The following is a 14,825-nucleotide window of genomic DNA, read 5'->3' as shown; positions in this document are numbered from 1 at the left end:
AGTTCGTAATTGGTTTGCTATTTTGCCTAAATTCAATGATATAATTTGGAAAAAGCAAATACACTTGTTCTGTCCTTATTTTTTAAATTTTATTCAGCAATAAGACCAATATTTTTCATATTTAAGGGTGTATGAAAAATTTGTCGAGTTTTAAAAGCTGAATACATGTAGCGTTGGATCAAGGCACATACAAGACTGGCCAAAGGGCGTACAATGCACTTTGGTTTTTAGTTGAAAATTAAAAAAAAATAACAATCATGGCAACAAAAGGGTGGCTTGGTTTTTAAACAAGAAATAGCTCACAATTCAGTAGGAAGCTAGAAAGAAATGTTACATTACAAGTTTATCATGTAATTTCTGTAAAACTGTGATAGTAATGGGCAGTATTCTTGGTTGTAGTGAAAACAAATTAAGCATATTTATGTACAGTGTGAAAATATTTCACAGATACCAGAACTAAATTTGAGATCTAATGTTCATTTTTAAAATTCACACTTAATTAAGTACTACTTAATCTGGATTGTCAAGGGGAAATGCTTATTATAACTCTACCTCTTATTGTTCATTAGGCTAGGATATCAGCATTGGCGTCCCTTTCATAATGACAGCTTATAGAGAATTAAAAATTATGTGTTTAGAATTCACTTTTGCAAAAAAACAAAAAAAACAAAAAGAGAATGGTAGCATATATAAAACCAAACTGCCATTCTGGTATTAATGATTATTCTGTTCAAGATAGGTCTTCTGAATTTCCTAAATATATTTTCTCATACTTGGAAGCCCAGTTACATTTTTGGTTATGTGGTGGTGTTCTTGAAGCCTTATTAAATATTGCATTTAGCTAATAGGCCTCAAATTCTTGCTTTCATGCAATCAATTGCATTCATATACAGAAGGGATACTTTTTGTCTTTTTTTTAAAGGGAATATCTAATTTGCTTAGAGATAAAATGGTGATATTCAGAAAGTTGATATTGCCCATTACTTCACAAACTTTTGTTTATTGAGTTGCATCAGGTTGTACATATTTGATAGCCTGCACATTGTTTTGTGAATTTTTGCAATTATATTTTCTCAATCAGCCAGTTTTTACATTTTATTAATACCAAAGTGGAAAATGGCCTGTGCTTATACTACAAGGATCTCAAGTGAATGCAAAGTCCTGATTGTTCAACACAGCAAGAAAATTCACTTTCACAGTCAACAAGTCATCTTACTCAGTAGAACACAAAAGTAAATGGTTTGTAACTTCAATATTTGCAAGGAAAATACAGTACAAATTACTAAAAAATACTAAAATATAGAATTGTGGTCAGGTATCTCCACTACATTAATCGCAGCAGTAACCTGAAATTTGAAACTTTTAATAAAAAGTTCTTAAATATAAATTATATGGCAAATGTACAGTACATTGCTTTTTTTTCAGTCTTTAATCCAGTGTTTTGCAGTAGAACAGGTACCCACAGTCACCTCTCTTGGGTTAAAAAAAAACTGAAATAAAGTCTGTTGAGTCTGTCAGTATCATGAATGGGAATGATCAGAATCTGGAATACCACTGTCTCTGTAGCTTCTGTTACTACTGCTTTCACTGTGGTTACTTTTATACAGATTTATTCCATTAGGTGGAAATATGGTGTGTATTACAAACTCCTCCTTAGATATTGGTTCGTTGTTTATTGGTAACATCTGAAAAGAAGTCTCCCTGATTTCCAGGATGGAGTTGTCCTTCTTAGTTCCAGCTTCAGCATAGTCATCTTTTCTCCTCCTCCCTTTGCTATAAGCACAGTTCCTTGAGAATAGGGATCCATTTCTATGAACGTACCAACACACTAAAGCAAGCAGCGCAATGGCTACTAGTGCCACAGCACCCCCAATGATGGCAGCCAAAGGTAGATTGGAATTTTTGTAAGGTTCTTTCTCTTGTTCCCGGTTGAGGGTTGTTGTGGGATTGTACATTTTTAGGGGTGCAGTTTCAGTTTCTATACAAACTGGGGTTTCATCAGAGAGATAGAGATTACTGGTTTCCATGGGAACCATGCATACTCGATATGGTGAATCTGGCTCGAGGGCTGTGACTAAGTATTCATTCCTATCTCCTGTGACTATTGTTTCAGTTATAGATCCAAATGCGGACTGTGACCCAGTTTGAGCCAACTGAGTCTTAAAGCCGTCATGGGTAGTGCAAGTTTCCAAGAAATACGAATGGTCTCAGTGCTGACGGATTTCACGATAATTGTAATAATTTTCCTCACTGGACTCACGGTGGTACGGTAGTCCTTATTGAGTTTGGGATTCTTTACATCAGGTTGTTTGGTCACTGAAACTGGCCTCTGTCCTTGGGCAGGATATAGTGTGTTGGGTATTGCAGTAGTTATCTGAATGGTGCTTACAATCCCACTGTCTTTACAATCAAATAATTCTGTGTTGAGGTCCTTGATAGCCATTCCACGAACCTTTTCTGGTGCTTGGCACATAAGACCACGGACATTAACTTTCACAGGTAATGACTGTAACCAGTCACGTACCCATTTCATTTTGCAACCACAGTACCATGGGTTGTTGCGAAGAAACAATTGAGTTATATTATCCAGATCATCAAAGATGCCCTGAGGTAAGTTACTTAGGTTATTATTGGACATATCTAGTCGGTACAATTGCCTTAGATAAGAAAAAGCATTTGGGGGCACCCGGTTGATGTGGTTTTCTTGAAGATAAAGCTTTCTCAGGTTTGTTCCTGGCAAATTAACTGGTGCAGCAGTAAGGGAATTTCGAACCAATGACAATTCTGTTAAATTGACAAGATTCATGAAGACTTTGTCTCCTAATCCATGGTTATTTAATAGGTTTCCATCCAAAACCAGGCGTTTTAAGCTAGTAAGATCTTGAAGAGATGGTGATGAAATTGTGGATATCCGATTATCATCCAAGCGTAGCTCTTCTATAGTCCTAGGTAAGCCCCAGGGAATGGTACTAAGGTGATTCCGGGATAGAAAAAGCAGTCTGAGATAGTTGTTGTCCCGGAAGGCTCCATCTTCGATGCTAACAGCTGAAACAGAGTTATCATCCAAATGCAGTTCTTCTAGATAAGGAATTTTTGACAGTGAATCATAAGTAATGGTCCTTATATTGTTTTCCTGTAAATGTAATTCTTTAACATACTTTGGGAGGTTAGTTGGAAACTCATCTAGACTGTTGTGGTATAAGTATATTCTTTCTACTTTTAACAAGCTTTTTAGCTCTGAAGGGATCCCTGCATTATTTATTTGATTGTTCTGAAGGTAGAGGGTTGTAGCATCCTCTGGAATTCCTGTAGGAATGGATGTCAGGTCACGATCATTACAATAAATGAATCCTGCATCACAGCGACACACAGAAGGGCAGGATTTGGCCATGACTGATTGGGGTGCCATCTTAAGGAATAGCCCTATTTTAGTCCAAATTAGGAAGATGCTCCAGGTTGGATTGATCATGGTCAGCAGTGTTGAGGTCTTCATAGAAATCTTTTTCTCTTGGTTTCAGTGCCCTATAAGATGGGAAAAAAAGAGTAGAGTAATTCAATCAGTGATTAGAAATCATAATGATAATATTAAAAACAAGAAGTATGGGAAGAAAAACTTGGAGTTTACATTGTTTATTATTATGGATGATTCAATGCTTATGTTTTTTAGTATCATCTTTACTTTTTAACAAATTTATACTATATATGTTCAATGAATATAGTTATATGATGCTACCTTATGTAAAGGCTTTTGGTACATAAGCTAAGTATTGTTGATTTAATTCCTTTTTAAGTCAAAATAACTATAACATTAATGTGTTGATAAATTGTCCAAGTACTTTTCCTAGTATTGATTTGATTAATTTAGGGTTCTCAGTCAATGATTAGGTTATAGCAATGTCTAAATTTCTTTCTTTAGCGTCTGAGTCTTATTACTTATAATGGCACAACTTTTTGTCCTTAAAAAAAGTACTTTTGTTATTCTCAATGACTATGCTCTCAGAAGGTTAATCACTCTTCAGTAAGAGAAACTGAAGAAAATATAAACAGAAATATAGCAAATGCCCATTCTGACAAAATTAATCCCAAAATAATTTCCAGAGGAAAAAAAGAAACATCACATATTATTTGGGAAAAGTTCATGTTGCTAGTACTTTTCCAGATATTTGGATACAAAATTGGATGCAAAATTCCATTTCAGGAGCATCAGCATGCTATAGTGAAGTAACAGGGGGGAAAATAACAAACAACAACAACAAAATATTGGTCTAGGGTCAGGAGACCTGGGTTCAAATCCTGGTTTTATCCTTTACTGCTTATGAGGCCTTGGTCAAGCCACTCTCCTTCTGTGGTTGTAAAAACTGTAAAGTGACGGGTTGGGTAAGATCACCTCTATGGTCTCTTTCAACTCTAAGTGCTTTGAATAATTTCATGTTAAAAGTTCCTTCCCTCTCATTCATACCCTTGTTTTTGAGTATAGCATGTTCTATGAGCCACATTTTAATGGATCTGTACTTTCATATAGTTTATTCGAAGTTTGTTAAAAATATACTCATATGTCTTTCCACTGGAATTGTCAAAACAAAACTGGCATTTTGGTACTATGGTTATTGGCACTAAGGATCCCCCTAACACAATGATCACATTTTAAATTCTCAGATATTATTCAGCTTCCATTGTGGTTAGGCAATAGACATTTGTAGTGGTATCTACATAACATAATTTCACATGCAAGGTGGGTGTGAGTAAGAATTTCTCTTCATCCTTTCATGAGTCAAAATAATATACATTAATATCTGTCCTCCTACCTTATTTAGAGATGTAAGTAAAATCTGTGCTGACAGGAATCCAGTCTTCCTGGAGAGGGCCTGTGACTCTTCAGCTCTTGGTCAGTCCATGAAGTTGCTACTTGGCTGTTTATTCAAAGGGTCCTCTGCAGCATATACCTCTTGACAAGGCTCACTGTTCTCAGTGAACATTCCAGTGGTGGTTCATCATGGTAGACAAGTGCATTAGATTATAGGATGGAAACAATTCAGCTTCCTGTTACTATGTACAACACATGGCTTCCTATACGTTTCCCCCCTTCAAATAGAGTCTCTGTGTGAAGAGTTTCTTTTGTATAGTTTAATGCCCTTAATGGAAGTTGCCCTCTTTGAAATTCTTATATCCTCTTCTGTGTAGTATCAGAGATAGTAACTTCAGATCCACGTGAAGAAAACCATTCATGATGTTAAGGCCTATATAATAATAGGTTTTTCAGGCAGTTGCCCCCCAAACTCTCTTCCTGTATAAAGTTACCCAAGTATAAACTTTGTCGAGTAGCTATATCCTGAGGTATGCATACCTGCGGTGAAATAGCTATTTCCAGTTTTTGCTTCTTTGTACTTTTTCAGAATTTCTGGCACAGTAAGTATTTCTTCTTGTTATACAAGAATAGGTGTTTTTTTTTTTTAAGATGTGAAAGAAAATAGAATTCAGATGTTCTTCTGGAGAAATAAAAAAGGGAGCAGGCTATATTTCTTTCAAATATCTCTTCTAAAAAATTCTGGGTCAGTTAATTAACCTGTGAAAATAAGCAAGGCTTAGTGAACCATTGATAACATTGTGCACTGACATAATGAAAGAAATTTTTAGGTGTTAATCTACTTCTGTTATTTACATAACCAACAGATCTGATGACCTAGTATCTAGTAGAAAACAACTAAAATAAGTAGATTCATTATTTGCTTCTTTTTATGTTTACTAGTCCACTTCTCTAAAATAATAGCAACTGAAGTTAGGTTCAATCAATATTCTATAAGGAAGTTTTATTTTGGTAAATATAAACCACTGTTTCTTTACTATTTAAGCAGTCTCACCTCATATTTAGCCTGCTACTACCCAAACTTTTAAAGTCTAATTTTTATCCTTTCTTTAGGCATAATATGCTATCCCCCAAAGTGCACATTGAATAAAAAACCAAATGTATCATGGAAAAATACAATATAAATATTATAACTAAATTCTTAGGTGTTTTGTAAGCCATTCCTATTTTCCATCATAATTTAACTACAACTTATAGTTGGAAAGTGTTCCTTTTTAGAATTCTTCTCCTGATTTGCTTAGGGCCAAGTCTGATATTGTCTTTTTGCTTTAATTTTCCCACCTACATAATGCAAATTCCAAGTCCCTACCTCATTAGAGGTGTTTGTGAGGCTTAATTGGCAGTCCGGAAACCCTAGGTAGTTCTTGGCCAAAAGGAAATATGGAAGTTAAAGGCTCAATTATTGTCTCAATTAGATGAATACTTCAATTTTTTGTCAGTAGATTCCTCGTAGTTTAAAAAATTTATATTTGGAGCCAAAAGATCTTTTATTAGATCAAACTCATTGTAATGATAGATAACAGATTTCATTAGAACACGATGGTGCGTTTCTCCACTTTTAAAAGCATATTCATTATAATAAATGACCTATTTAGTTTCCAAAGAAAAGGATTAAAGTCTGACTGATGAGACCAGTAATTCTAGTGATGGCATTATTTTAGCCACCGGCTAATAAGACAGGCCATTCTCTTGTTTACTGTCTTGTGAAAGGTTACCCCTTTAGGTGTGTTCTGTCCAAGGAAGAGCATCTTCATGAAACAGAGATGTTTGACTCTAAAATTAAGGGCCAGAGTAGCAGTAATTTACTTTTTCCTCTAGTCATTACATGGCATCCAACAAAGAGAGCATCTGTTTCAAAATTCAAACCTTGTAGAGAAACAGTATGTTAAATCGAGCTAAGTTTTAAGCAAAAAAAAAATTTCTTCATAAATGCCACTGAAACAAACTCAGGTTGATTGCATTAATAGAATTAAAGATTTTGTTTTTTCAAAATCATAGGCATATTTAATTTATGACTTGGGTGGCTTGAACTGAGAATAGCAGTTTATAGCAGATGTATAAAGCAGTCTCTAATGAATATTGCAAAGTACCCACAGAGGAAACTTTAAATGATTCATTTCTTAATGTGAGGTTTGAATGCAGAGCTTCTCATACTTCCCTGGGAATTTTTGAATTATAGTGCTACAGTTTCTTGAAAACATTTGCCTCTTATTCAATTGGCAATCCAAGCTAGTGAGATCATAATTGCAAAGCTACTTTTAGAATTTTTTGCTGTAAACATTTCATAAGCATGAAAATAGTATGAATATGTGTAAAGGTAATAAGATAATTAAGTAATTTATGCTTCTTAGAAAATAATTATTTTTCTATTAATATTATTAGAAACTGATTAAAAACAATCAGGAAAACAGTGAATGTGAATCTGCAGAATGAGTCAAGTCAAATATTTCTTATTTTCCCAAGCAATCTAAACTGAATTCTGAAACTGAGATGATGAAATCACTGGATTAGTCTGAAAAAAAATTGTTGGTGCCCTCTCTCTACTTGCAGGCTTATCCAGAACATATACTAGGATGTGTCCAATATCAATAACCAAAGATAAAAGAGAGCATCTTTAATTGTTTGCCTAAGAATAGAGTTGAGTTGGAATCAAGCTCTATCCGTGCATTGGCTTGAACACTTTCTGCACTGAGAAAAGAACACCAGTTACACTTTGGTGTGGAAAAGAAAAAGACCAATGTATTTACTTTGCCTTTTCACTTTTAAAGCTGCTTCCTCATGACCCCATTTGATATGCAAACCTACATTTGCCATTAATACCATGGTGGTAATAATTTGAGATTAAATTGAGAGCACTAAAAGCTCATTAAATTCTTAGAACCTGTCTTTCCCTTGTCCCTAAATTGCATCAAAACAAAGAGAAAAATTTTTTTTAAAAGCAGATCTCTTTAGAGAAGAATGACACAGTTTCAAATATGTGGATTAAGTTTGTAACTTCCCTCTCATTCAGACCCCTTTAAATTGAAAACAGTTCAATTCAGGATTTGATTGTGTTTGATATCTCGAACTTCCCTTTTATATTTGAAACTATAGCTCAAAACAATACTTTTTGCATATCAAAGGCTATAGTGATCTATCCACATAGAATCTGGGTATCCTGCTGCCAAGCTCAGGCTTCTCTCTTCTTGAGCTCTCTCTACATAGTCACTGACATAGAGTCATTATGGTTGAGTCTGCATGATGAAAAGAAAAATGACCCCTGCTGGTATAGACACTGTGGGCAGGTTTTCACAACATCAAATTCAGAGCCTTTTATGGATTCATGGTTTTGAAAGAGCCTATTAAATTTGAACAAAAAAGGATCAATCTTCTTTTTTAAAAATGTTGTTAAAGGAGTAGCTTAGGGGAAAATAAATGGAATTGTAGTTAAAGGAATGTTTTATCTTTTTAAAAAAAATGTTTTTGTCATTCAAACTTTATTTTAACACTGAAATTATAACAAAGACAAAAAGTCAATCACTGTTATAATGTCTTTGGAACAGGAATTTCCTTGTTCAATTATTTTTAATAAAATGTAGTGATCTTTTTGGATACAGGAAACAATCAGATTATACCATATATATGTGTGTATGTGTGTATGTGTGTATATGTGTATATGTGTATATATATATATATACATATATATATACATATATATATATATACAGAGAGAGAGAGAGAAAGAGAGAGAGAGAGAGTGCTTCAAATGAATTTCAGAAAAAAATGGAGGAATAAGATATTTGAGAAAAACTAATGTAATTTAAGAAATTTACCCAAAGTAACTAATTAGTATTTACAAATAAGTCAGTAACTGGAGAAATTTTCTATCTATCTACCTATCCATCTATCTATCAGACTGTCTTCTTTACTTGTGTTAGGGAAGAGGGATGGTTAGTATTTGGAAATGTTGGCATTGGTGTTAAAATAAGGTCATACCCTGTATGAAATTAGTGCTAACTTCTCACATCCATTAGTTACTATTAAAAAAATTTTAAATGTTCTGATTTATTTTTCATTGGCTTTGATTGCTTAAAATGTTATTTAGTCCTATTTTTCTCTCAAATTCCTTGAATAATGTAAAGAATATGGGACTTTCTTATTATGGTTTCCTTTTAATTATCTTTGGAAAATATTTTCTTAAGATGGTGAACTGTAATTTTTTTCCATATTAAAGTCAAGAAGAAATTTACTTATAGAGCTTCTAATCCAAATTACTTGCATTATTGTTGTGAGTGCAGTCCAAGGTAAAAGAAAACAGGCTTGACAGAACTCATTTTGTTTTTATAAATGCTCTTAGGTAACCTGGCACATATGCAGAGGATTAGGAAAGTAATTTGTTTACGAAGGCTTCAATTGCAGCTAGAAAGCTTAACAAAATGATCAAAAGCGTGTATACTAAGTTATTGCAGCACCAAATAGTATTTAAAACCAAATAGATACATGGTTAACCTTAAAAATGGAGAACATAAGGTTAGTTGATGGTGACAGCAAAATGCTTTCTGAGCACCTTGTTTAGTAGTTAAATTTTCCACGATCATCAGATTTCAGGAAAGTTCCCATTCTTTTGTTTAATGCTAGGCAAGCAGAAGGAACTCTAACTCTTCTCTTGAGAGTCATGAAGTCTAAAGGGTTTGCTGAGATGCATAGAAGCAAGTGTGCCGTTTTAGACTGGTTTCTTGACTATTTTATCCTCAAGGAAGGTTTTTTCTTTGTTTATGTAAAATTGAATATAACAATTAAAAAATATGGTTATTTTCTCTTTTTACATCACTGATTCTTTTCCCCATTAAATTTGTGATGAATGAACCTGATCCTGCTTCATTTACTTTGGCTTGTAAAGTTAAATGGAGCATCCTTAAAACAAACAAACAGAAAAGCAAACTGGGATATTACTTCTATCACAGTGTATTAGATTTAACCAGAAAGAAAAGCTATCACAGCAAAAGTGGTGCTGCTATTTCCTTTGAAGAAAATCAAACTGAGTAAGTTTGAGAGTTTGTAAGAGTGACATATCTATTAATTTTTTAAGAGTTTTTGGGCAGTACTTACTTCCATCCATGTAATGCTAATTCCATCTACATTTATATTAGACTACGAATATGCTCTTAGAATAAATTATACAGTCAAATTTATTGGACAAATCAAATTTGATTTTTTTTTAGTTTCTAACATTTATTTTCACTTGAGTTCCAAAATTAGAAAATGTAAATTTTGTTTTCTTGTGTCACTGTGGTATTGATTTAAACAGAACAAGAGTACACCAACTAATAATTTCATAAAAGAATGACACACTTTTAAAATTGTGTTTAACTAAATGTGGACTCAGCTTTTCTTCTCCAAGTTGCCAAGGTAACTTGCCCACATCTAAAGTAAAAAGAATAAAGAACAAAAGCTATCATTGTCTTATCAAGTGAGAGCAATTTCTCCCTGCCTCCAATTTCAGTGGAGAAATACCTGGAAAGGGCTTTCATAAATTCCTGACATTTGTTTTGAGGTAGAGAAAGAGGTTATACGTATGCAAAACAACTGAGACTCCTGCTATATTGCTTAAATGTTTCATTTCTGTCTACTTAAAAAAAGATCTTTGTAATTTCTTATCTGTAGAAAATAGCTTAACAGTAGCCACACTGAAAAAAATGTTCTGATACACACTCTAGAAAATGGCTTTATGCTGTTAATTGATACGTTAAAATAATTACATGATCTATATTCTGAAACTGTAAAATATATCCTGAAATATGAACTGTTTTGATTGTTGAAAAGTAGAAGTTTTCATTCAACCACCTCTTTTGGGGGTGGGGTGGGGCAAATTTGTTGACTTCTAGAAATTTCTTGAAATGATGGCATGTTATAAGTAAGTAGAAGATATTTGTGTTTATCCCCTGTAGAGAAAATGCATTTTTCAGGACTAATATTGCTGTTAGTTTACTGTAGAGTTTTTGCCCACTGGGGGGTGGTACACTCTACAAGAAGACTGCTTTTAGGAGCCACAAGTCAGATGTTTGCTGCTGCTGTCCAGTTTTTCTCTGCTTTAATTACAACAAAGCCTCCTGTTGAGAAGAACAGTGAAGGCCTCAGGGGGCAAGGATGGGGTGGGGAGAATGGGGAAGAAATTTCAGCCTTTAAAAGATTTCCTGAATCTTACTTTCCACATTGACTTCATTTACCATGGTTTTCTGAAAATAATCAACAGTTCATTCTAAATCAACTGGTTTGAATTTCAGAAAATTTAAAAGCTGTATTCAGAATGATTGATTAGTTCCAGTTCTATGATTGATCACATCCTTTGTTTTGTAGGCCACCCACCTTTTTTTTTTTAAAGGAAGACCCCTAAATATTGACTTTGGGCAAAATTAAGAGATAATTTCCAGAATTATCATATAGGTATACAGTTTATTATACTGAATAATGTCTATTTAAAAGTGAAAACTTTTATAAATATTTGACATCACACAATAAAAACAAAATTTAAGGCAGGCTCTCTGATAATCATCTTTCTAGGCTTTGAAATTGTTAAACATACTCTAATAAGGGGGAAAAGAGTTGGGTTGTGTGGCCTAGGTAAGTACAGAGAATTTCTCTAAGGTGGACTTAAATATTTTTAACACTAGTAATTGTAGTTTTCATCTAGAGGGACTAAAGCATTCCTCCATTAGAGCTCTATGTCCTAAGGCAAGAGGAGATGCTGAGCATAATTGGAGTTTCTGTTTGATTGGGTGATACAGTCTAGAGAAGAAACTGGGATAAAGATAATTAATAGCCTGCTAACAAAGTCTGACAGCCACAAGATTTCAACCAAATTTATTTCACACTGCTTCATTTAGCTCTAGAAAAGTTTTGATAGAATTTGAGGATCATTAATTAGCACTTGAAAAAGAAATACCTAGTGTTTTGTTGTCACTCTCAGTTATGACAAGGCTTTTCATTATTTTACTTATCCTAATAAGCGTGACTTTATATGCTGATCAATTATATATTTGACTAATATTAATGGATAGGAAGGCTTTAACAGTGCATTCTGAATTGGCTATAATTTATTTTTAAAAAAGGGTCAGCGGAGAAGTGACTTGTTCAACCATATTAGTAACCAGTAGATAACAATACCTGACAAAACAGTAATGAGTTCATTATTTTCATTCATTTGCTCATTTTAATACATTTGCTTCCACTTAAAACAAGTTGGACTTGATGTGCTTAATGCTATTTCAAAAAGAAAGTCACTTATATTTGATTAATAAAGAAATGCAATCACATTTGGGTAAGCTTATTCCTTGTGTATTAGGTTATTATCTCATATTTAAATACTAATGGTACTATAAATTATGATTTTATGTATATTAGGTTATCTCTGATTTAGTATTCTTTGTATGACAAAAATGGAGTAACATTTAATGCATGGTGCTTTAAACGGGATATATATATATATATATATATATATATATATATTTTTTTTTTTTTAAGAAATACTAATAGACATGTAGACAGTTACCTACCACTTTGGGACAAGTACGAAATATATTGCCCCAAATCAGGAATGTTCATTTTTCATACACAGACTGAAATGGATTTTCTTAAGCAGATTGCCAAATGAAGGGTTTTCTAAGGATGAGTCAGTTTCTAGTGGGTGCGATTATTTTGTTTCTGCTCTTTTGCTTTTTTACATATGCAGATATGTGGTCTTAAATTTTACATATATACACATATGGTGACTCCTAAAAAGAAGAGCAGTTAAATTTATTTTAAAACCTTAAAAATATAACTGCCTTTTTTAATTGTGAAAGAATTTGATTCCATTATTCTTTAAGATCTAGCTTTTGCTGTCCTTTAAAAAGAAGGAAAAAGACCCCACCAAATTAAAAAAAAAGACCTAAAAGATGTGTAGAGAATTGGGCCCTGTTGCACTATTTGACTCAGTGTAACCATTTTGTTCCAGACCTAATCTACTAGATTATTATTATTATTATTATTATTATTATTTACATACCTCCTACTTTTTGGATTTTTTTTGGTGTAATATTTTCAGAGTCTAGTTCTTAGATGAATGAATGCTATTTAGAAATTGAATGAAGGGTTTTAGGTTTAGGGTTTTTTTTTTTCTTCCACGGGGTGGGGGTAGATTTGTTAATCTGGTCCTATTGCATGCATGATGCATAGCCCTAAAGCTTAGCTTTGTTAGTTTCTCTGAGTGGACTTTGTATGAATTACCATGCTAGTCACATACTACATTTGTCCAAGCAATGAATTTTGGCATTATAGGAGAGAAGGAATATGGTTTAGAAGTCTCACTCTCCTCTGGGTTGAATTAAATAGTTGTGAGACACAAGTCTGAAATCTTCAAAGCAGAAATGTAGGCTAGCAATGCAAGCTTTAAAATCTAGGTGTAGCTGTTAATCCTTTACAAAAGCATATAAGTCTACAGAAGTAGCTGTGAGCAAGACGTATGCTTTTCATGTCCTGCCTGCTTATGTGCTGAAGGCTTATTGATTTCCTTTCACAGTTGTAAAAACGACAGTTGCCCATCATACCACACATGCAGCAGAGTCCAAGTTTGTCAAACATTTTGTTTCACTAGTACACTGAAAAATCTGAATTTGAATTTTTAGTGTCCAGGGTAAGCAAAACATTCAAGTTTCTAACTTGCTGTTTTCTAAAGTGGTCTTTTCAAAGGATAGATGCCTTAAAGACAAAATTAATCCATTTGCAAATAAATATAGGCAAGCTTTTAAGAAACTTCTCTTGTATGAGTTATATTGTAAAATCCATTTTTTATTTCTTGGTTTACAACCATATTGTTCATCCGTATGGCTGAGAGCTTAGATTAAGATTTCATGGTGGAGAAGTAAAAGATCAAACTTTCTGGAAAAATAAAAAAAGAGAAACAAGGCACACACTTACCAGAAAGCTGAAGGAAAAAAGGAGATCCTATTTACAATGCCCAGCTCCAGTTGTAATTCCACTGACTGTTAACTGAAATAATCAACCTCCTTCCTCGGCAGGTCCAGAACACACAAAGCAAACAGCAGCTGCAGTACCCAGCGAGATTGTCCTGTTTCAGATCACTCTTAGACCAAGCAGGAGTGAGAGAGGGAAAGCATTCCAGTTTCGTGCACACACAGCCCACCTCCAAGTCTGAAGTTAAAGCTTCACCTCGCAGTGGTTGAAGAAGGGGGTGATGTCATAGATGGGCAGGACTTAGCCCAGCTCTTGTTCAGTGAGGTAACTGGCTAAGCAGACATATATGCTTTGCCAACACTAGAGGGGGTAAGAGAAGTCTAAATAGGGCAGAGTCTGCCAAAATTGTGCTCATGATCTGGGCTGTTTGGTTTGGGAGCTAATCTTTGAAATTTCAGCATTTTAAAAGTTTACTATACTAAGAGAGCAGTATCACAGATGTCTGCTTTTCTAGATGTCCAGCATTTTAGGACTTCGTTCATGAGGTTGCAATTCTCCTCTTTGTTAATGACTCGGAGGACATGAAAATAAAGTTGATCATAATTTGATTATTTTCGTTATTGACTAATGACAAGAAGAATGATGGTTTTATGATAATTATGTACAGGAAAGACAAGTAATTCCAGTTATATGCATATGTTTAATAGACCAAAAAAGGGGAGAGTTTTGTGAGTATGCAAATTCCTTTTTATAATCTCCCTTAAAATACTGATTATTCATTTGCGGGGAAGGGAAAATGGCAAAGACCAAAAGTTAAGACATTTACTTGAGACATTTACTTTATGCTTATTTATCTCTAATTTGATAAATAAAAGCATGTTTCCTGGTATTCTTTACCCCAACAATTTAGGCATATTTATATCCTGATTCAAGATTGAATCACCAGTTTTAGAGTTCTGAGTTAGAAAGAAGCAAAATTTTTAAGAATATTTTTGTTTCCTTTATTTCATAGCTCTGATGAACATGTCTC

The 14,825-nt window shown here is 33.7% G+C and overlaps 2 protein-coding genes across 7 annotated transcripts in view; one reads left to right on the top strand and one right to left on the bottom strand.

Moving 5' to 3' along the window:
* The window catches only part of MACROD2 (mono-ADP ribosylhydrolase 2), a 2,138,630-nt gene that overhangs the window by 248,097 nt on the left and 1,875,708 nt on the right, over window positions 1-14,825 (top strand). The gene's annotated exons all lie outside the window — the stretch shown is intronic.
* On the bottom strand, window positions 76-14,043 carry FLRT3 (fibronectin leucine rich transmembrane protein 3). The gene is given in 4 exon segments (XM_020986253.1): window positions 76-2,128; window positions 2,131-3,522; window positions 4,806-5,563; window positions 13,799-14,043. Coding segments are annotated over 2 exon segments (1,971 nt in total). The 5' UTR covers window positions 3,494-3,522; window positions 4,806-5,563; window positions 13,799-14,043; the 3' UTR covers window positions 76-1,520.

Source organism: Phascolarctos cinereus, unplaced genomic scaffold (genome assembly GCF_003287225.1).
Source record: "Phascolarctos cinereus isolate Bilbo 61053 unplaced genomic scaffold, phaCin_HiC Scaffold_2;HRSCAF=192, whole genome shotgun sequence".
Lineage (NCBI taxonomy): Eukaryota > Metazoa > Chordata > Mammalia > Diprotodontia > Phascolarctidae > Phascolarctos > Phascolarctos cinereus.
This window is presented reverse-complemented; position numbering and strand designations above follow the sequence as displayed.